General features: G+C 40.6%; 1 protein-coding gene across 2 annotated transcripts in view; it reads right to left on the reverse strand.

The window, feature by feature from the left end:
• The window catches only part of COL4A5 (collagen type IV alpha 5 chain), a 296,097-nt gene that overhangs the window by 116,430 nt on the left and 157,144 nt on the right, over positions 1 to 22,523 (reverse strand). For both annotated transcript variants that reach the window (XM_068251138.1, XM_068251139.1), the window contains exons 18-26: positions 21,106 to 21,147; positions 14,688 to 14,817; positions 12,654 to 12,827; positions 12,325 to 12,408; positions 10,032 to 10,124; positions 8,883 to 8,953; positions 4,176 to 4,367; positions 2,393 to 2,561; positions 1,378 to 1,470 (exon numbers count right to left, since the gene is read on the reverse strand). In XM_068251138.1, coding sequence (XP_068107239.1) covers positions 1,378 to 1,470; positions 2,393 to 2,561; positions 4,176 to 4,367; positions 8,883 to 8,953; positions 10,032 to 10,124; positions 12,325 to 12,408; positions 12,654 to 12,827; positions 14,688 to 14,817; positions 21,106 to 21,147 — 1,048 coding nt within the window. The remainder of the gene's footprint in view (positions 1 to 1,377; positions 1,471 to 2,392; positions 2,562 to 4,175; positions 4,368 to 8,882; positions 8,954 to 10,031; positions 10,125 to 12,324; positions 12,409 to 12,653; positions 12,828 to 14,687; positions 14,818 to 21,105; positions 21,148 to 22,523) is intronic.

Here is a 22,523-nt window from a genome sequence, read left to right on the forward strand (position 1 = left end):
AGACTTTAAACCCATAAAGTAAACTCTAGACCCCTCTCTAGGTGTATCGCTTCCATGCTTTTCTCCTCCGCCTCCTCGTTTGTCCACAATTGGCCACCCAAAAAGTCCTCTGGTCTAGGGCCAACTGTGCATGCGCAGCCCGGCCGCACGTGCTCCCCTGTATCGCCCCCTTCACCTGCGCCGGTGATGGGAGCAAGACAGGGGAGCCTGCTCGGCTGGACTGTGCCTGCGCTAACTGGCCTCGACTGGACTGGACGACTTGCCGTGGCCGGTTATGGAAAAACGAGGAGGCGAAATTGGACGGTGAATGAGCGATAAGACTTGAGGGGCTTAAGGAAGCCCCAGGTATGTATATTTTATATGTATATCAGGTACACTTTAACCCAAAATATGAATGTGTTATTCTAGAGAAGTCCTATTTGGGATTAGCTATACTCTATATAGATACAATTGTTTAGCTCATTACTTTATTTTTCATTTCGAAGTATTCATAGACATAATAATTTGATCAAATGAAACTGATCTCAGCCAACCATCTGCTTCATGAAATATATTTTTCCATTAGACCAAAGATCTCACTCAGCACATTCTTTCGGCTAGGCATCATGTTTAATGACAATGTTATTAAAGTGAACCTCCGGACTAAAAATCTACTCAGCAGAACTGAAAAGGCTTGGTGTTTCTTTAACAGTTTCACAGCATCAGAACTTTGTTTTTCTTACCAAAGCATCATTGTTAGCTGCATTTTAATCTAAGCTCCACCCATCAAAGAAAAAAAGCCTGGGCTTTTTTCCCTGATGCTGTGCAGAGCATGATGGGATTTCCTATGTTGTTATTCACGTTGCCTAGCAACTGGGAGAGGTGCTCAAGACACAGGACAGTTGGAACTGTGTCTCATGCTCCCTGTCACCTCCTTTCAACCAAAAAGATGGCTGCCCTCATGAAATCAAACATTTGCCTGTTCTTTTAAAACAGGGTGGGTAAGAGATTATATTACCTATCTATTTTAATTAACATAACTAATGTAACTTAATGACAGTATGTTTGTTTAGGTTGGAGTTTCTCTTTAAGTTGTGTATGCAGAAGTTCCCTTTTTTACTGCTGCATTGGTACAACTTCAGACAGTATTGGCTGGCTATAGCCCACTTTAAAGAAACACTGCACAGTTTCTGAAGTTAGACACTGCACAGTTTCTGAAGTTAGCAGATGGTAGGCTGACTGGAGGTGCTTGATGATCTACTATTTGTAGACCAAAGGTCTTTGGTCAGCATAAACCCTGCAGGTTGATACCATGTCAAGGTGTCTCAGCATCTGAACATCTGGTAAGTGCTATATTAATATAATAATTCTAGCACAAATAGCACTGCAGATTCTTACCTGGTGACCCTGGAGGACCACTATTCCCAGGGGATCCTTTAGGTCCTTGTATGCCTTTTTCTGTTACTGTTTGACCAGGGGGTCCTTTAACACCTATAAATATTTCGGGGGAAAAAATATGCGTATTTCACTTACACATTCAATCATGCCCATTTTCATACTACTCAGAACCACTTTTCAAACTTAGAATGTTCATGGTTTACACTTATTTTTACATAAGTTATACAGTATTCAAGACAATAATTTACAAGCATAAACGTAAATGAATAAATAGCTAGAGGTGTTCTCCTGGGGTATTTATGACTGAACAAACCCAAGGAGCCAAAGCAATAACCCTAACATTTTACAGCTATTGGCTTTTTGGGATTTTAATATTGGTTAACTGTTCATGGAATTCATATTCCTTATGTGCTGGTTCCAAGAGTGTAGCAAGCAATGTCTGTGGCTTGAGTTAATGTTAACTTGTTTCCAGTTATTACTATTAAATCACATTTCTAGCATTTACATTCTTCTCATTCATTGTGCATAAGGCCCCACTTCAGCTACAAATTTCCTTCAATCTTGCCATTCTCACTATCCTAATAATGCAATATGCCCCATGTACAGAACCAAAACCTCTATGCAGCTTATATGTTATGCGTCTAGAGCATGGCCACATGACCAGCTAACTGGCAGGCTCTCTGCTGGCACTCTGTGGGGGACTACCATAGGAACCATGCACCCCTCTGCTAACCATGCCAACCTCAAACTACTCAACTCAATTAAGTAGCAATTTGGACATACCCCATTCAGAGTGTAGCTGAGTGGCATGTCACCTACACACCCTCACGCCTTCAGAAGGCAATGCACATCCACCCATGTAAGAGAGGAAATCTAAGAAACAGCCATCTGAATCACATGACCATTCTGGAGAAGGATAAAATCACTGTATTTTGAAAGTTTGTGACATATTTTATTGGGTTATTGGGAGGAGAGCTTAGCAGGAGAACAGATAGAAAGCAGCAGACCAACTCACCTGGAGCTCCTGGTGCTCCTGGCCGGCCAGACACTCCTTGCACGCCTTTCTCACCGGAAGGGCCAGGTGGACCAAATCCAGGAGGACCCAGTGGACCCCGATCTCCTGGTAGGCCAGGAAGACCAGGGTCACCGGGAAAACCACGTTCACCCTTGGATGAAAGACCACCCTGGAAGCAAGAACAACATATCTTACCAATTATCCAAACACAGGACCTAGCTTTCTTACTAGTGTGTCTGATAAAGGAATGTTCCACATCAGATTCAAATTTCCAATTTGTTAACTGTGACCTTTCCTACTAGTTCTACCATTACAGATTCCATTAGAAAACAAATGAATGGAGTGGGTGTTCAAGATCCAGTGTTACTACGGTTTCTTAAGACATAAGAACATGACAAATGTTTGTCGATGCTGTATATACAGTATATGAACTCCTGGATTCACTTAAGTCTACTATGAAGGACTATTATTAGTTGTGCAGAAAATGGCATATGTTCAAAACAGCAGGAAGAAAAGGACTCTATCAAGAGTCTCGCAAAACACACAAGAGATGAACAGAAATGAAACAAAGTAGAACAGTGGACAATATAAAAGTATCCGTCAATGGTTAAAATGCTAAAACACTCCCCTCTTCCATGCCAGCCTCACTGCTCACAAGTCTCATAATGCTTAAAGAGAACCCGAGGTGGTTTCTAAGAATGATATCCGCACACAGAGGCTGTGTCTGCCTATACAGCCCAGCCTCTGTTGCTATGTAGTGTCCACCCAGGCCCCCCCCCTGTGCTCTGCTATGCCCCCATAAATCACAGCAGCGCTGTTGACACGCAGCGGGCTGTGTTTACCTATGTAGTGTCACTCTCGCCGCTCCCCCGCCTCCTGCATAGCTCCGGTCCCCGCCCGCATCCCTTCCCTCCCTGCTGATTGGAGGGAAGAGATGTGGGCGGGGACCGGAGCTATGCAGGAGGCGGGGGGGGGGGAGTGGTGAGAGTGACACTACATAGGTAAACACAGCCCGCTGCGACACGCTGCTTGTCGACAGCGCGGCTGTGATCCAACTTTGCTCTCGATCCAGCTATCCATTGCCAATATGCTGATATTGCCAGGATTCAAACCAAAGTTTCAAGTGGTAGGAGCACCAATGAACCAGGTGGAATAAAAGAGCTTTATACTACTTTGGTGGTGCCGATCCGAGTGCATTTTGACTACGGAAGGATTCAAACCAAGGCTGGAGAACCTCAACAACAAAAGACACAGGTCTGGGATCTGAAGGTCATGCATGCGCACAGCGACCATAGAGAGGAACCCATGGTAGAAAGCAGAAGAATTAGCTATGCCCTCTCTCTCCAGCATGTCCCCTATGCAGCAGCAAGAAGAGGGAGGTACCAATGGTGAGTCTGGCAGAGCGAGGAAAATTGATCTGCTGCACACCCTGCCATTTAGAACGTTTAGGTCGTGGGTCACCGGTGGCTATAGTACAGACAGTAGTGTTTACTATGGGAAAGTATAGTGGCTGGTGAAACCATACACAAAGGTGTGTTATAGACACATGGAGAAGTATCCCGTTTCTCACCCGCTATGGCCAGGGAGAAGGAGTTGCATGAATTACTTAATAGAGAGAAGAGGCTTTCACCCCACGGCCTCAGACTGTATTATTGTACAGTCTCTAAGAAAAATAATTCTCTACAGGAATCAGCCACATTGTTTAAGGGATTTGCTTAGATAATTACGTGTGTGGACTGACTGTAGGTCAGAAAAGAAAAGTGATAAAAGAATAACAACATACTGGCTCTCCTTTAGAACCTGGAATTCCGGGAACTCCATCTCTTCCAGATCTTCCATCTTGGCCTGGGCTGCCACCTGGACCTGGGAATCCTGGGTCTCCTTTATCTCCCTTCAGTCCAGGCAGTCCAATAACATCACCAGGCTCTCCTTTAGCACCAGGTCTGCCAGAGGTACCAGGAGCACCAGGAAAACCCTGTGTGCATAATATGCATGAATTAAATACATCACATTTAGTCTATACACCTTTTTCTCCATTAAAGGTCCAAATGTACATTACTGTAAAATGTTATGGTACATAGAAAATTATTCACCTTAAAGAGAAACTGCAGTAGTACTGTGATAGCTGTCAATGAGGTAACTACATCTTAGGAGGCTCCTGCAGCACATTACTCAGTTTTTGTTTTTTTAACATGCCACAGAACCCCTTTAAGAAAGTCTAGAATGGAAAATGGGAGGGACCCTGAAGATAATGAGCAGCAGGAAGACGTTCACATGTAAGTGAAATAAATAAATGTAAAATATAAATAATAAATAAATGTAAAAATGTATGTTAACTTAAAGGGAACCTAAACTGAGAAGGATATGGATTTTTCCTTTTAGAATAATACCAGTTGCCTGACTCTCCTGCTGATCCTGTGTCTCTAATACTTTTAGCCACAGCCCCTCAACAAGCATGCAGATCAGGTGCTCTGACTGAAGTCAGACTGGATTAGCTGCATGCTTGTTTCAGGTGTGTGAATCAGCCACTGCTGCAGCTAAAGAGATCAGCAGGACTTCCAGGCAACTAGTATTGTTTAAAAAGAAACATCCATATCCCTCTCAGTTACAGAAAACCCGTAACATCAAAAAGTTCTCCTTGGGGTTACTCACCCTAGGAGGGGGAAGCCTCAGGGAAACTTGTTCATTGAGTAAATGAGTAATTGTGTGTTAGGGTTAGAAAAAGTTTGCTGAGCCAACACCAGCCAAATACATACCCGGGCAACGCCAGGCCATCACCGATAACAGTGTAAAAATGGCTGCATTTTACATTTTCCCAGCGAAATTTGCATTTGTCTCCGCCCACTTTTTGGTTATGGTGATAAAAAGTATCCTATATGTTATTCCAGGTAATGTACAGGATCTTCTCAAAAAATTAGCATATTGTGATAAAGTTCATTATTTTCAGTAATGTACTGATAAACATTAGACTTTCATATATTTTAGATTCAAATACACACAACTGAAGTAATTCAAGCCTTTTATTGTTTTAATATTGATGATTTTGACATACAGCTCATGAAAACCCAAATTTCCTATCTCAAAAAATTGGCATATTTCATCCGACCAATAAAAGAAAAGTGTTTTTAAAACAAAAAAAAGTCAACCTTCAAATAATTATGTTCAGTTATGCACTCAATACTTGGTCGGGGTCAAAGTCTAATGTTTATCAGCACATTACAGAAAATAATGAACTTTATCACAATATGCTAATTTTTTGAGAAGATCCTGTACTATGTGTGTGCCAAATTTCATTCAAATCCGTTCAGCCATTGTTGCGTGATTGAGTAACTAAACATCCAAACTTTCACATTTATATTAGTGAGATTGCATGTAGTGCAACACAAATATTTTTTTATTAAAAAAAACCCACATAAAAATAAAAAATAAAAGTTTGTTTAGATTGAAGTGTCTCTGCTAAAATCCAGAGAATTACTGTACAAGTTCATTCGGGAAAATACTGCATGAATCGCTATTTATCGAATACTTTACACTACCTCACCGAACAATTGTAGACCGAATGTCACCCGCCTTTGTAAAATATTTAGTGAATTTAAAAATAAGAACAGAAATACCGAATGAGGCATGTTCCCAGTTTTGATTTACTGAATGGCTCTTGGTGAATTGAGGCCAATTTAGTGACTTCAATTACACTTTATTCTTTATAAATGCAAGACAGAATTTGCAGAAGGTGAGGAACTGCACGTTGCGATACCTTACCTAAATGTTGCTGCACTCACCTAAGCAGCAGCCACTCTGTTCTTATTATTATTTTAATAATCTTTTAAAAACATTTTTTTGATGGGAATGTTTTCTATTTTACCTGCCGAAATAAATGTCAATAAAAATGTTTAAAATTCACAGTTGCATAATGTCCCAGCAGCCCCACCTACTGTTTACCAGATGAGTGCTGCAACATTGACCATGGATGGATTCAGGTAGTTAATTGAATTCCCACAATGCAATTCCGCAGCATGTTTTTGCTTTGTGTGTTTTCAGTCAGATTTTTTTTTTCACAGTCCCTTAGTGAAACTCTCTCACTGGCCCTTAAAAGTTGGCTCCTAGGAGATTATATTTCATCTTCTGTTTAACCACTTCACCCCAAAGCGGTTTTTACCCTAACGGACAAGAGCGATTTTCACCTTTCAGTACTCATCCCTTTCATTTGCCAATAGCTTAACCAGCCGGGCGGTATGGACGAGCTCAGCTCGTCCATTACCGCCGGAGGCTGGCGCTCAGGCCATGCTGGGCCGATTTGCATGCAATAAAAAGCAGCACATGCAGCCGGCACTTTGCCAGCCGCGTGTGCTACCTGATCGCCGCCGCAGCGCGGCGATCCGCCGCGTGCAGCGGCAATCCGCCGCGTGCAGCGGCGAAAGAGGGTCCCCTCCAGCCGCCTGAGCCCAGCGTAGCCGGAACAAACAGTTCCGGCCAGCGCAAAAGGCTGGATCGGAGGCGGCTGACGTCAGGACGTCGGCTGACGTCCATGACGTCACTCCGCTCGTCGCCATGGTGCAGTTGGCTGCATGAAATAGTTTTTTTTTTAATTAAAAAAAAAACCCTCCCGCAGCCGCCCTGGCGATCTTAATAGAACGCCAGGGTGGTTAATCACTGCTAATCACAATGAAATGATCTATATGTTGTTTTTTTCAACACCAATTGGGCTTTTTGGATTTGATATTTGTTTTCGGTAATTACTTTATTTTCTATGCATTTTACAGGAGAAAACAAGGAAAAAATTAAAAAAATACACTATTTCTCCAATTTCACCACCTATAGTTTTAATATAAACACTGCTACTGTACATAAAACCAACACAGCGGCACTGTTTGACTTATAAAAACGTCCTGGAGCCGTTAAGAGGGAAGGCTTAAAGGGAATGTCCAAGCGAAATAAAAAAAATGAGTTTCACTTACCCGGGGCTTCTACCAGCCCCATGCAGCCATCCTGTGCCCTCGTAGTCACTCACTGCTGTTCCAGTCCCCCGCTGGCAGCTTGCCAACCTTGGAGGTCGGCGGGACGCATTACACACATTTTTACGCATTACTGGTTCAATGCGTAAAAATTTACGCATTGAACCAGTAACGCGTAAAAATGTGTGTTAATGTTCCTGCACTAGCGGGAATGCGTAAAAATGTACGCAATGCGTCCCGCCGACCTCTGAGGTTGGCAAGTTGCCAGCGGGGGACTGGAGCAGCAGTGATTGGCTACGAGGGCACAGGATGGCTGCATGGGGCTGGTAGAAGCCCCAGGTAAGTGAAACTCATTTTTTAAATTTTGCTTGGACATTCCCTTTAAAGGATTCCTTAGTCTTTAATAGAATCAGAAACCGACGCCCTGTGTGTGTGGGGAGGTGCACATAGGCTTAACGCACCACCCGTGGTCCGGCGTCTTTATCCGTTCATCTGTAACCGGTCCCGTTCCAAAGCACTGGTTGGCGCAGTATGTCCTCAGGGGTACGCGGGCACTCCCGCCCGAAGACCGTGCGGTCACTAGGTGTCATAGTGGACATACTGAGCATGCGCGTGTAGTATGTCCGAGTCAGGTGACCGCACGCGCTGGCTAAATCGGGAGTGCGCACGTACTCCAGCAGACATATACTACCTGTATACTGTGGACTATACTATATATATTGTGGTTACATTGGCGCTGCTCCAGTTTAAAGTGTTGTAGTTATATTTGGCTTTTGAAAAGTAGCAGACATTTTTTTATTTTATTGCAATTGCTGTGTTCTCTGTGCAGTTTTATCAATGGTACAGTATATTCAGAACATAGATATTCTTAAAGAGGCACTGTAGTGACATATAGTAGAATGCAGTAAATTATTCAAGATGCCCACCTTTACAGTAATTTTCCTGGTTTTAGCATCAGAAATACTTCCTATATCTATATACTGCTGTATATTAGATGTAGCCCTGCCCTGTTTAGCCTAGGCTGATTAGCTATGCAGAATTATCTGCCCCAGAGCATACTGGGAGACCAGGTATATTTTGTACTGGTTTCAGAACTCTCAGTAACCAAACATTCTGCAGAGCTGCACCTCGCAGGACTAAAGATGCCACCACCAAAGAAGATGAATTTCAGAATGTAAATCAGGCTGAGGAAATCTTTCACAATGGGTAAAACACTGACTAAATAATTTATAAATAAATATTGTATACATATTGTAAGAATATTGTAAAAAAAAGTATGTTATTTTATTACGCTATTACATTATTTTTACTACAGCTCCTCTAAAATAACTTTTAGCCGTTATTCCACCTTGCTCTCTATGGTAGACAATACTAAGTGTACCTCAAATGTAGCAGTTCCATTCATGAAATGCTCAAAAGTTGTATCCCTGTATATATCAAGATGCAGCAGTTACTGTGTATTAACCAACAATTGTACAGGAATGTCTGTGAATACATTCCACTTTATTTACTTATGCAATACAACAAATTACACTTACTGGCTGCCCAGGAGGTCCAGTCAAGCCGGGAAGACCTGGATCACCCTTTGTACCAGGATAACCAGGCAATCCTGTTAAAAATAATGATAACTGCTGAATATTTAAGTATTTCTTAAAGTGCTGCCATTAGTTAAGAGGCTGGTTTATAAGCATAAATAGTTAAACAAAGAGACAAATAAGAGATGTGAAACTATCACAGAGATTTGGATTGTCTTTTAGTCATGAGATGAATACGGTATATAGGGGTAATCTATCTTAAAGGGCAGGTGATAGTGATTAGTACAAGCACTACATAAAAAGAAAGAAAAAGCATTATAGAAAGCATAGTACTATTTCCAAAACTAACAGATTTTAACGTTGTAGTTCACATTATGGAATTTGTTGAGGAAAGGCTCTGAAGGAATACTTACATTTGCCCTCTAAGATAAAGCACACATTCACACACTAATTACCTACTGTCTTATTCATCTTCATATCCCCCTCTATCCGATCCTCATGCATAGCGTTACCTTGCTAGCAGTAGCACACAACTTTGTCTTATCCAATGTGGACTATTGTAACATCGTCATGTGTAGCCTATTGGCACATACACTCAATCCATTCTGAACCCTGCTGATCCACTCATCTATGTCCATCTTCAGAAATGAACATAACCTAGTTAATCTAGATGTTCTGCTTCTTCCTGTAGAATGTGATGGAAGTACTTATCTTTATCCTCTTGTTTCTTGTGATCATGCATGCTTTTCTTAGAAACTGTATTAGTTACTGTCACATTTATGTGTTTGTATTTACTAAATTATTTGTCTAGTCCTTAGGCAAGTCTCCCTAACACTGCTACTGCCTATAGAGCACGTCCTAGTGGCTGCAGCTCTGGCGCTTTGAGTCCGCCAGGAGAAACGCGCGATATATGTGTTCTGTGTTTGTTGGTTTGTAGTCAAGAAATTAGTCTTACATCTTCAAATGCTTGACAACCCAACTAGATTGTCATGAAGCTAACAATGCTTTTGTCACTGGCGCTCACTGGAGTGTTTTGGATCTGTAGAGAAGAAATTCCTTATTTCTCTGTTTAGTGAATCCTACTATTTGTTAATGCACAATCTAACCAACAACCTTCACAGTAGCCATACCAAAGACTTTTACAGTGTTTACCTGAGTTTCCAGGTGGACCGGGAGGGCCGGGAGCTCCTTTTTGACCAGGGATGAGAACTCCTAAGCAGTTGTAGCATGTCTCTCCCCTGTCACCTAAACATATTTCACATTTATTTAGATTAAATAAAGTTGTGGAACAACAACACATTAAACATGATTAGCCTATTATGACAGCTGAATAGATTGCAATGACTTGTTACAGATACGCTCAGTTTTACGCACCATTGTGAAATCTTATATAATTATAAAAGTTTAACTTTTTGAACACCGCTCTCATGAGGAAATCTGCATTGAGCTGGGACATGTCCACTCCACAAGAAGCTTTCCATTTGTGCACTCTCCCTTCTCCTCACTATGAGCCTCAACCCCTCTAATCTGCTGTCCAGTTTCCCAGTCTGTGTATAGTCCCTGTCTGTCATCTCCAGCCTCTCTGCCCCATGAACTCCCAATTATTTCAGTCTCACAAACTACTGTTCCCTTCCTATCAACTCCAACCACTCTGAACAACAAGCTTTCCTCTTCCCAGACTCTACACTACCCTCACTATGAACTTCCTTAGATCTCAGTCTGTTTTGCGACTCTTTCTTAAAAGGATACTGTAGGGGGGTCAGGGGAAAATGAGTTGAACTTACCCGGGGCTTCTAACGGTCCCCCGCAGACATCCTGTGTTGGCGCAGCCACTCACAGATGCTCCGGCCCCGCCTCCGGTTCACTTCTGGAATTTCATACTTTAAAGTCTGAAAACCACTGCGCCTGCGTTGCCGTGTCCTCGATCCCGCTGATGTCACCAAGAGCGCACAGCGCAGGCCCAGTATGGTCTGTGTCTGCGCAGTACACTCCTGGTGACATCAGCGGGAGTGAGGACATGGCAACGCAGGCGCAGTGGTTTTCTGACTTTAAAGTCAGAAATTCCAGAAGTGAACTGGAAGCGGGGCCGGAGCAATTGGTAAGTGGCTGCGCCAACACAGGATGTCTGCGGGGGACCATTAGAAGCCCCGGGTAAGTTTAACTCATTTTCCCCCGACCCCCCACTACAGTGTCCCTTTAAAGCTAGTTCTCTCTCATGCCTCATCCCTCTCCATGCTACATAACTCATAATACATTTCTATTTACTGAACCTCAAACAAGTCATTCTGGCTGGTACTATTTTCAACATGACTCTTTAAACGTTTCTAACCTCAACAGTAAGGCAATAAATGCATTTCCAGCAAACAATGTTTATGAATGACAAGTGTACTGATATATTTGAATTCCTCACTTCCAAGAAATGTTTATGAACAATGACACTGAAAATGGAGAATTCCCAACTCTACACCGGGATGGTAAATCTAGACTTTAATATAGGGGTGTCGAACTCCAGTCCTCATGGGCTGAGTTCCTCACACATTTTTGGCACAGATCAAATTAATTGATGGGACTAATTCAGGAGAGGGTGTGGTTCATCAAGTAGAACACATGTCTCCATTTCTCACTCCATCCTAAACACTGGTGTGGATATGGACCTCGAGGACTGGAGTTTGACACCTGTGTGCTAATGGCATCTCTTAGTTAGCTTTTATTTGCAGAGCTAAAATATACATAAATATACTGTAAATGTATGTGCAATTCTGATCTCTGATTCTGATCTCTCCTCAGCATACCTGCAATCTCTACCTGCTCATCAAAGTAAAGGTGCCATACATCTAGAGATGTATGGGAAGATCGACCAAGAGAGAGAGATCTGTTTCCTGCCCATACACTGTAGACCAATTCCCAATAGAATTCAGCACGAAATTGGCCTAGTGGCGCCACCTACTCGTCCACCCCCTAAATGTTAAATGTCCCTACCCCCAGTGCCTGAGCTCTGTGCATGCTCACCTGTCCCACTCATATGTTGGTCATTGTGATACTGCTGCGCACCTGATCAACCACGTTCAACTGATATTTCCCAGCATGTCTGAACAATGCATTTGACCAAATTTGGCCCGAGATCAGTCAATCGGGCAGACTTGTTGTGGCACTGATTTTCATCTAATTTGATAAAATTATCAAATCAGATGCTCAGTTGGGCCTCAAAATCGCTAGATGTATGGCCACCTTTACTGTGATAGTGTTATGTCTCATGGGTGGAAGCTTATTACAGTAAATCATTTTCAATTAATCCAATAATGTAAGTGTGACACCCTCTTCCAGCACATGATGGGCTCAGTAGATCGAAAATGTAGGAGCAAAACGAATAATGTTAAGAAGAAAAAAAAGCTAGTATTCTATTCATACCACATGTATGCATTTACAACTGGTTGATTTTATCTACCTTTCTGTCCTCTTTCTCCCGGGAATCCCGAATCACCTGGAAGGCCAGGAAGGCCAGGTTGCCCCGGTTGGCATACTTGTCCAACTGTATAGAGAAAAAAAAAAATCAATCACAAAATGTCTCTCAGATCTTTCACTGGTAATATATATGGCAGTCAATTCAATTTTGACATCCCTAGCATAGTATTCACCCACACCACTCAAACACGCAAGCAAACACAGTGTACACTATACCTATATTTAATTTTTTAAATGAATTTATTTAATTGTTTAGATACAAACAACTAGAACATATTTTACATCTCTGGACATAGATATTGAGAAAGTTACCAGGAGGAATGGATGATCCATCCAACCCAGGAGGTCCTGGAGGGCCAGGAGGTCCTGGACGTCCATCTTGACCTGTAGAACCTGGTATAGATATTCCTGGTGAACCTTCGTCACCCTTCTGTCCCCTTTCTCCTGGAAGACCAGGGTCCCCTGGAAGACCTGGTGAGGAGGTACCTTAGGAAAAAATCAAGATCGTCAACAGTAAGATGCTCTGTTTAGATAGCACAAACCATCTTTTCTTGCTTTTGCGTAGTTCTGATAATTCTTTAATCTTTCAACACCACTTTACCATCCACTGTTAAAAACATTTAAGACATTGTTATAAATTAAAAAAAAAAAAAAAAAAAAAGGTAGAAATATTGCATTTCATCTGCTGGACCATTGCAGATCAATTTCAAAGCAAGTATAGAACGAACATATCTCGGATAACACCAATGCTGCATTCTTGGTGCCTCATCCTTCTACAATGTCTATTTTTAGATAGTACTGTATGGAGGCAAATTCATAACCAAAGAAAGACTGGGGAAAGATGTACATTCTGTATAAATCATGATAAAACATTGCTAAAAATAAATTCTCGCAAGTAAACAGCTGAATGTAAAAGTTTGGCCTGTTGACCATTTACATATGGAATATGCAGCCATTCCCTACACAATGAGGATAGCTCCACTCCTAAAAGCCTGATCCAAATATTTTCCACATTAGATATAAACATGAAAATCCTGCAGTAATTTTAGTAAACATGATTATAAACAGAAACAAACTGCAAAGGATCACTCCCCGTTAGGAATATAAAAACACCTAAATGGCTCTCTTCCTAAATCACCCAAACAATAGGCTTCAGATAGCAGAAAATAAAATGACTATATAAACATATACAACCATATTAAAAGTGCCCAGTGCCAAGAAGTAGGCAAAATATCTATCCTATTATTTTAGGGCTTATTTTAGGACTCAATACTATAAGCTTACACTGCATCCTTGCAGGAGCAACGCTGTTAAATTTCCTATTTATCAGAAACAAAATCCTTTTATTTGACCAGATGAGTTTGCACTTACGAGGAATTTGACTTGGCAGTTGCTAAAGGGGAACCTGAGATAAGAAGAGTCTCAGGTTCCATACTTACCTGAAGCTTCCTTAAAGGGGCACTATGGCTAATTTCTTCTATTTTTGTCACTTTCATATAATTATTTGTGTGTGGAGCAATGTTAATAACATGTATTGTGGCAGATCAAAAGGATTTTTTACACTGCCATTATCCATCTATAGCTTTAGAGTGCATTGGGAAATTTACCTTTCTGACGTGACTCAGACTAATCCATTTAGCAGTAGGAGGAATTTGTTTCTGCAGCTTGAACTGCCGTTATTGTCCACCCCTCTAGTCAGCTCAGCTAGATTGCTCCATCTTCTAACTGCACTATTGTGCAGTTACTAAGCTCACTTCAGCGCTGTAAAGTGCAGGACGCAGCCGCCGTACTGTGCAGGATGCAGCCGTACGGATCTCTGGTTATACGCTGCCTGCCAAGGACCCCTGGCACACATGCCGAGCCAAAGCCCTCGCTAGCACTGAACTGCCTAGATCAAAATTACATTTCCTTGTAAGAGTCTGATCAGCCTTGAGCAAGGTGTTTTCCATAGATTTATCCACAGCATGGAGTCACTAATAAAACGTCAAATGTTTAACTTTTTTCTTGAAATCAGCACGATTAACAATTCTAGTGTTTAGATTTTTTAGACTGCTGAGTTTGTCAAACCTTTTTATGTTACACCTAAAAGTGGTTCTGGATTGACAGTGGTTTACAGTCTAATCTAATCTCTTAACAGAGTAGATTGAAAAAAGTTTACCATTGACCTTTGGCTTTATCGTTTAATTTCTTTATGTTTAAGCATAATGATATTCAAAAAAGAGTTGTTGTTTTTTTTTCTGACAACCTATGAAAATCAGGTACCTGACCATAAATATTATAACATTAATTGCTGAATTATTATATCAATAAACAATGCTTTGCTGAATGAATGAATTATAATTTTACCTGGTGAACCTGGTAGACCAGGAGGACCTTGTAAACCTGGATAGCCACGCTCTCCCTTGATCCCAGTTAACCCTGGGGGTCCGGTGTTGCCTTTTTGTCCAAATGATACAGGTACTTGCCCTTTAATTACCTGTAAAATTTAAATCAATATAATATTTTCTTGAATTTCTTTCGCAGAGTACCAAAGTTACAAAATATGACCAACAAGATGATAATCTGGAAAGAGAGAGAGGAGATCTTCACAGCTGAGCCCTCAGGAAGGAACGTCCATCCACTTTTGTTAAAGTGTACCTGAGGCGATATGCGATATGATGAGATAAATGTGTATGTACAGCGCAAAACATATAAGTAACCAGGCTGTTTTACTTGTAGTTTGCTACCTGAAAGAGTTAATTTTTAGGCATGGCAGTGACAGCTGCTGTCTTGTTGGTACCTTGTCAGGAATATAGTAAAGATTTCCTGCCAGAATACAACTTCTAAGAGCACAGGGAGATAAAAAAGGTCAATAGTTGATGTATTTTAACGCTGGGATACTTAATAGACTCCCACTGAGCTGAGGAAACAAAACATTCAATGTACTTTGTAAACGTTTAAATATAAAATAAAACAAAGGAAATCTAAAAAAGTAATGTTTAGGAGTCGGAGATAAACACAAGTGTTTATCTCATCAATTTATTTTAACCTTGGGTTAACTTTAAGAATGTATCTATCTATCTATATATACACAGTATATATATATATATATATATATATATATATATATAAAAATCACTGGTTTTTACAATAAAAAAATGTAAGTTAAATACATCATATAGGTGACACAAACAGTGATATTTGAGAAGTGAAATGAAGTTTATTAGATTTACAGAAAGTGTGCAATATTGTTTAAATAAAATTAGGCAGGTGCATACATTTGGGCACTGTTATTTTTATTGATTCCAAAACCTTCAGAACTAATTACTGGAACTCAAATTGGCTTGGTAAGCTCAGTGACCCCTGACCTACATACAGTACACAGGTGAATCCAATTATAAGAAAGAGTATTTAAGGGGTCAATTGTAAGTTTTTGTCCTTTTTTAATTTTCTCTGAAGAGTAGCAACATGGGTGTCTCAAAACAACTCTCAAATGACCTGAAGACAAAAATTGTTCACCGTCATGGTTTAGTTTAGGGGAAGGATACAGAAAGCTGTCTCAGAGATTTCAGCCGTCTGTTTCCACAGTTAGGAACATATTGAGGAAATGGAAGACCACAGGCTCAGTTTAAGTTAAAGAGACACTGAAGCGAAAAAAAATTATGATATTATGATTTGTATGTGTAGTACAGCTAAGAAATAAAACATTAAGATCAGATACATCAGTCTAATTGTTTCCAGTACAGGAAGAGTTAAGAAACTCCAGTTGTTATCTCTATGAAAAAAAGCCATTAAGCTCTACGACTTTCAAAGTCGTGGAGAGGGCTGTTATCTGACTTTTATTATCTCAACTGTAAGTAAACAAATGTCTTTTTCTCTGCCAGAGGAGAGGTCATTAGTTCACAGACTGCTCTGAAAGAATCATTTTGCTGAGTGTTGTGTAATCTGCACATATTATAGAATGATGCAATGTTAGAAAAACACCATATACCTGAAAATAAATATATGAGAATATTTTCTTTGCAGCTAATTTATAGTAATTATTCATAGTACACAACCAATTCATTATATCATATTTTTTTTTCGCTTCAGTGTCTCTTTAAAGAAAACCTAAACTGAACATTAAAAGTCAAAATAAACATACACAAGTCATACTTACCTCCTGTGTAGTCTATTCCTCAATCTATTTTTCCTCTCCTGTGTCCTGTTTTTCCACTGTGATCAACGGAATTCTCCGTCCTCCATTTTGAAAATGGCTGTTACCCCATAACAGCTTCCTGGTCAGCACACTGTTAAACTGTAACATCGCCCACTTGAGCCATAGGGAACCATGGACACATCAGTTCTCCTCTCAGCTGTAACTGACAGCAACTGATATATTTCAGTTCTGACAAAATGTTGTCAGAACTGGAAGGGATTATTGTCAGAAGAAAATGGTGAGCTTCTGAAAGGAACTGATGGCAAGGTAACTATGTAATGTTCATTTGAAGTTACCTCATGTGTTTATTTTAAATAATTTTACTCAGTACAGGTTCTCTTTAAGACTTGAAGTGGCAGACCAAGAAAAATCTCAGATAGACAGAATCGACAAATGGTGAGAACAGTCAGAGTCAACCCACAGACCATCATCAAAGACCTGCAACAGCATCTTTCTGTAGATGGAGTCACTGCGTATTGTTCAACCATTCAGTGCACTTTACGCTAGGAGATGCTGTATGCAAGACTGATGCAGAGGAAATCCATAGCACAAACAGATCCGCTTGAGGTATGCTAAAGTACATTTGGACAAGCCAGCTTCATTTTGGAATAAGGTGCTGTGGACTGAATTGCATTATTTGGGCATAACAAGGGGTGTTCTGCATGGAGGAAAGAACACAGCATTCCAAGAAAAACACCTGCTACCTACAGTAAAATATGGTGATGGTTCCATCATGCTGTGGGGCTGTGTGGCCAGTGCAGGGACTGGGAATCTTGTCAGAGTTGAGGAACGCATGGATTCCACTCAGTATCAGCAAATTCTGGAGATCAATGTCCAGAAATCAGTGACAAAGCTGAAGCTGCGCCGGGGCTGGATCTTTCAACAAGACACCGACTCAACACTGCTCAAAATCCACTGAGGCATTCATGCAGAGGAACAAGTACAACGTTCTGAAATGGCCATCTCAGTCCCCAGACCTGAATATAATTGAAAATCTGTGGTGTGAGTTAAAGAGCGCTGTTTATGCTTGGAAGCCATCAAACCTGAATGAACTAGAGATGTTTGTAAAGAGGAATGGTCCAAAATACCTTCAACCAGAATCCATACTCTCATTGGAAACTACAGGAAGAGTTTAGAGGCTGTAATTTCTGCAAAAGAAGTATCTACTAAATATTGATTTCATTTCTTTTTTGTGGTTCCCAAATGTATGCACCTGCCTAATTTAGTTTAAACAATTATTGCACACTTTCTGTAATTCCAATGAACTTCATTTCTCTTCTCAAATATCACTGTCTCCTATATGATATATTTCACTGACATTTTTTATCGTAACAAACGATTTATACAGGAAAATCATGACGATTAACAAGGTTGCCCAAACTTTTTCATCCCACTGTATATGTTACAATTAGGAAGAAAAATCACCACTCTTTAAGTTCCTGAAGAAAAATGTATAAATCATGGTAACATAACCACTCCCCCCAGTTCCCCCTTGCAAGTGCACAGTCAACACTATAGTTTCTCTGCAGATTCCATCTACTACGGAAATCTCAAAGCCGAAAATGTTTTAGGATCCGCATAGTTGATCCTTTCTCAGGACTAAAGTAGTTAGTAGAGTCCCAGTTATCCAGAACTCTAACTAGCAGTCTCAACCAACCAGCACAAATCACTGGCAGTGGTGATGGCCAACTTCTTAGGCTGTTTGTGGGTTATGCTGTGCTTAAAGACTGGGTTCCAAAGCTCCCCCAAGTTTAATGTACTTTCAATTATTGTATTTTAACATTTAATACAGAGTTCATGGCATGTATACAGAGTGGGGTATAGTACTGTTTTAGCTAGGCCATTTTTTTTAAACATATTTTATTTGTTTTTCAAAAAGTATTACAATAGTTTTGGCTACAAACCAAATTGGAACATTTATGAACACATTGTCATCCCAAGAACCCTAACCCCCAAAAACTTCCCCTTAACCCTTTTCTCTCCCCCCCCCCCCCCTTGCCATCAGTGACATTGCATTTGGTGAAATAGCATGTCATGGTATTTTTAATCTCCCCAGCTTTCCTAAGAAGTCCATTGTAGCATACCAGGATGTATAACTTAAAGTGGTCCATCATTTTATGGATTTCTTGATGTGAATCGGTATGAACAATAAACTTCTTCCATCTAGTAAACAGATTCTTCGTCATTTTTTTCTATATGCTGTATTGTTTCTAGCTTATCCAGCTTAAAGATATGAATAAGTTTGTCACGTAGGTCCCAAATACTTGGTGTACTGGGATCTACTCATTTATTATATATAACTTTTTTGGATGCAATAAGGATCAGATGCATCAATCTATTTGGTTTGTGTTCATTTTAATTTCAGCAGAATCTTCTTCAGATTTATAGTGGAAGAGAAACAATTCTGGTGACGTTTCCAGCTCTATATCACATACCGCTAATATATATTGTCTTACTTTTTCCCAAAATAAAGTAATAGGGACACATGACCATATACAGTGAAACATGTCTGCATTTTGTGCATTGTACTTCGGGCAGAATGGTTTATAGTGTGGTGGAGGAATTTTATATTTAATATTATAGGCATATGTTGCTTTATTTATCATTTTATAGTGTGACTCACACCAAATGTCACTGTATATTAGGTTATTATATAGCTGATATCCCTCTAACATCTTTTTCCCAATATCAGTGTCTGGTATGTAGTTTCCCCATATTTTCTGGTACACCTCTGCCTTACTCCCTATTTTTCTTCTTTGTAGGAGTTTGTGGATTTCTGCCAAAGATAATTTTGTGGTTGTAGGTGAGAAAAATTGGTCAAATTCATTTATGATCCATATTTTGGATAGATCCTTGACTCGTGCGGTAACAAAAGAGCAAATTTGCGCATAATATAGAAAATTGGATTGTGGAATTTTATATAATGTTCAGAGTTCTGCAAAAGTGTACCATCTTCTATTTTCTAAATTAAATAAGTTACCCAATTTGACAATTCCTTTCTCTCCCCACTCCCCAAAACATTTATGTGCCATGCTAGATAAAAAGCCAGGGTGGCCCCACAGTGGCATGTATTTTGAGATATGCATAGGAAGATGGAATTGCTTCCTTAACTCCTTCCATGTACACCAGGTATCTCTGATCATATAACTCATTCCTAATTTTGTAGATAAACTCTTATATGGGGTATAGAGTATAGCTGTGAGTGTCCAAGGTTCCATGTAGGCCTCCTCTAATGTATAATTGGAGTATATACTTGTCTGACGAATCCAGTCTCTCACATGTCTAAAGAGACATGATAAGTTATATCTACGTAAACCTGATATTCCCAGGCCACCATTCGGTTTGAGTTTTTTATTTTGTAAAAGGGCTATTCTGGACTTTTTCCCTTTCCATTAAAATTTTGTAAATAGTGCTTCTAGTTTTTTAATATCCGCATGCCTCAGAAGTAATGGAATTGTTTGAAGGGATAGAAGAGTTTTCCAAAGCAAACAGACTAAATAATTGCAGATCTTCCCATCAAGTTAATAGGTAAGATTTCCCACATGGACAATTTATTCTGTATCTCTAAAATTAGTGGGCCATAATTCAGAGTGTATAGGGAGGAGGGTGTCCTGTCCAGTTGGATGCCTAGGTATCTAACTCTGGTATTTAGTTTAGCTGGAAGTAAATTTAATCTAGCTTGATTAAAGTTCACTCTTGGTTTGGTTAATTTTAAAACCACTGTAGGGGCTAGGCCAATTTTTAACATCAAGTCTCAACCCGGAAGCACACTTATCCAGCATCAGCCGATCCCCGTCAGGTGTTGGATAACAGACACTGTATTTGTAAAAAAACCTTAAAAGTTGGCTTAGGTAATACCTTTAAAGGCACCCAGAAAACAAAAATAAATGGAATCTAGACTTCTCTGGGGCTTCCTCCAGCCCCCTGTAGCCCGCAAGGTCCCTTGGCGTCCTCTAGGTCCCCTCCGTGGTTCAGCTAGCGGCTCCGTTAAGCCGGCGATGTCAGCCGAAGTCGTTTCATCTGGCGCGTCATCACGCCGGTCCCGGAAGCTTCCTGCACATGCGTGGTTCTTGAAAGAACATGTGCAGGGTGCTTACGATGACAGGTACGAGATCACGCTGGGTGTCTACAGCAGTAGATTTCTGGGTAATAAGAAAGCAGAGGAATTCTGGCCCTAAAGACGATACATTGTTGGAAATTTCTATAATTGTTGTTTTTTTTTTTGGAAAGATGCTGAACACTGTATTCACATTTCTATAGTGAAGTCATTTTAACACACAATGCCATATCCAGACCAACATCATGGCAGGATTCAACACTTCTGGTGTGTGAGCAGGGTTAATCACTGCTCATCACTGCCATCTATGGCTAGTCAGATTGTCACTCCTCACTCCATGGAGTCTTCAGTGTAAACTACCAAAAGTGTGAAACTAGAACAATATGAAATTTATCAGAGAGATTCATTCTGTCTCTGAAAACATCAGAATGAAGTAATTAATCAATGTTTATCAAACATCACATTTGTCATCTGTAACATAATTGTAAATATACCTAAAAATACAGTTACTTAAATCACTTAAGTCTTACTTCACCAGGAGGTCCAGGGAAGCCACGATCACCTTTCTGACCCTGAAAAATAATTATAAAAATTGAGTAAAATGGGAAGAAAAATAAAATAATTAAATGATCTCTAGGAATGAGGAATTATTAATCAGATGGGTTTCCAGAATTATTAAAAATCCAATTGAAAAAAATAAAGTGGTCTTTTGTAACCCTTGGCTCATATATGTGAAACTGCAGTGTTGACAATGTCTGAACAGGGATGTTTCATGCTAAGGGGTTCAAAGGAATCATAGATGTTCTCACTTTCCTTAGCTAACGTCATCTCCAAAAAGCTCTATAAGCAACTATTCTATTTTTTACTATTTTTCATTTACCACGCCGATGGTTAAGAAAAATCCTCACAAATTAATTTCTATCATCTGAAAGCTTAATGCAGGCAGTTGCGATAAATGAAAATGTATACAAGGAGTCCCAGAGTAATGAGCAAGCAGCTTCAACTCTCTCACTCTCTCCCCGAACCCCCAACGCACCTACCCCCCGCGCTTCTCTCACCTCAAAGGAGACCAGTGTTGTGCTTCCCCCTGTCCTGTCACCACTCGCCCTAGTGCCTGACTTCTCTTATTACTGCTTGTCGCAACATGAGGAGAGTGAGATGCTGACACTGGAGGGAGCGGTGAGCGGACAGGATGGTGGCACTGTGCTGGACACTGGCATGGGGTTGAAAGAACAAATTTTACTGCACTATACGTATATATATACAATATACTGTATTATGCACTGGGCTGGGGAGGCCCAGGAAGGGGTGTCGACGGAAGAAGGGGAAGGTAGGAGGCACAAAGAAGGACAGAAAACGGCACAAGGGGACAGAAGGAGGCACAAAGAGGGACAGAAGGAGGCATAAACAGGAACAGAGAAACACAGTGGAGGCACAGGGAGCAGAGGAGGCACAGAGAGACACAGTGGAGGCACAGGTGGCAAAGAAAGACACAGTGGTGGAACAGAACGGGACACTGAGGGCACAGGGGAATGGAAAAAGGCACAGGAGGACAAATGTGACACAGTAGGGGACAGATGTGGCACAGAGTGGGGCACTAAAGGCCAGGGGCTGGAGGCACAGGGGAACAGAGGTGGGACACTGGAGGCACAGAGGAGGTACAGGGGAAAGAGATGGAACAGTGTTTCAATTTATGGACAGATTCAGGTTAAAAACAAACCAACAGTCTTTATCTTATTTGTTAGCCAGGGTATGTATTGTGGTAATAGTAAGCAAGATGTGTTATGGGCAAAAGTTCCACTGTCAGACCATTAGAGCTATCTTATAGAGTGGTGATTGTGTAGTCAATCATTTAACCATACACTAATACAAAAATTAGGCTTAACCTCCTGAGCGGTATGCCCGACACTGTGTCGGGCAAGGAATTTTTGCTGAAAGCGGTATCCCC

The sequence above is a fragment of the Hyperolius riggenbachi genome, chromosome 8, assembly GCF_040937935.1.
Source record: "Hyperolius riggenbachi isolate aHypRig1 chromosome 8, aHypRig1.pri, whole genome shotgun sequence".
In the NCBI taxonomy this organism is placed as follows: Eukaryota; Metazoa; Chordata; class Amphibia; order Anura; family Hyperoliidae; genus Hyperolius; species Hyperolius riggenbachi.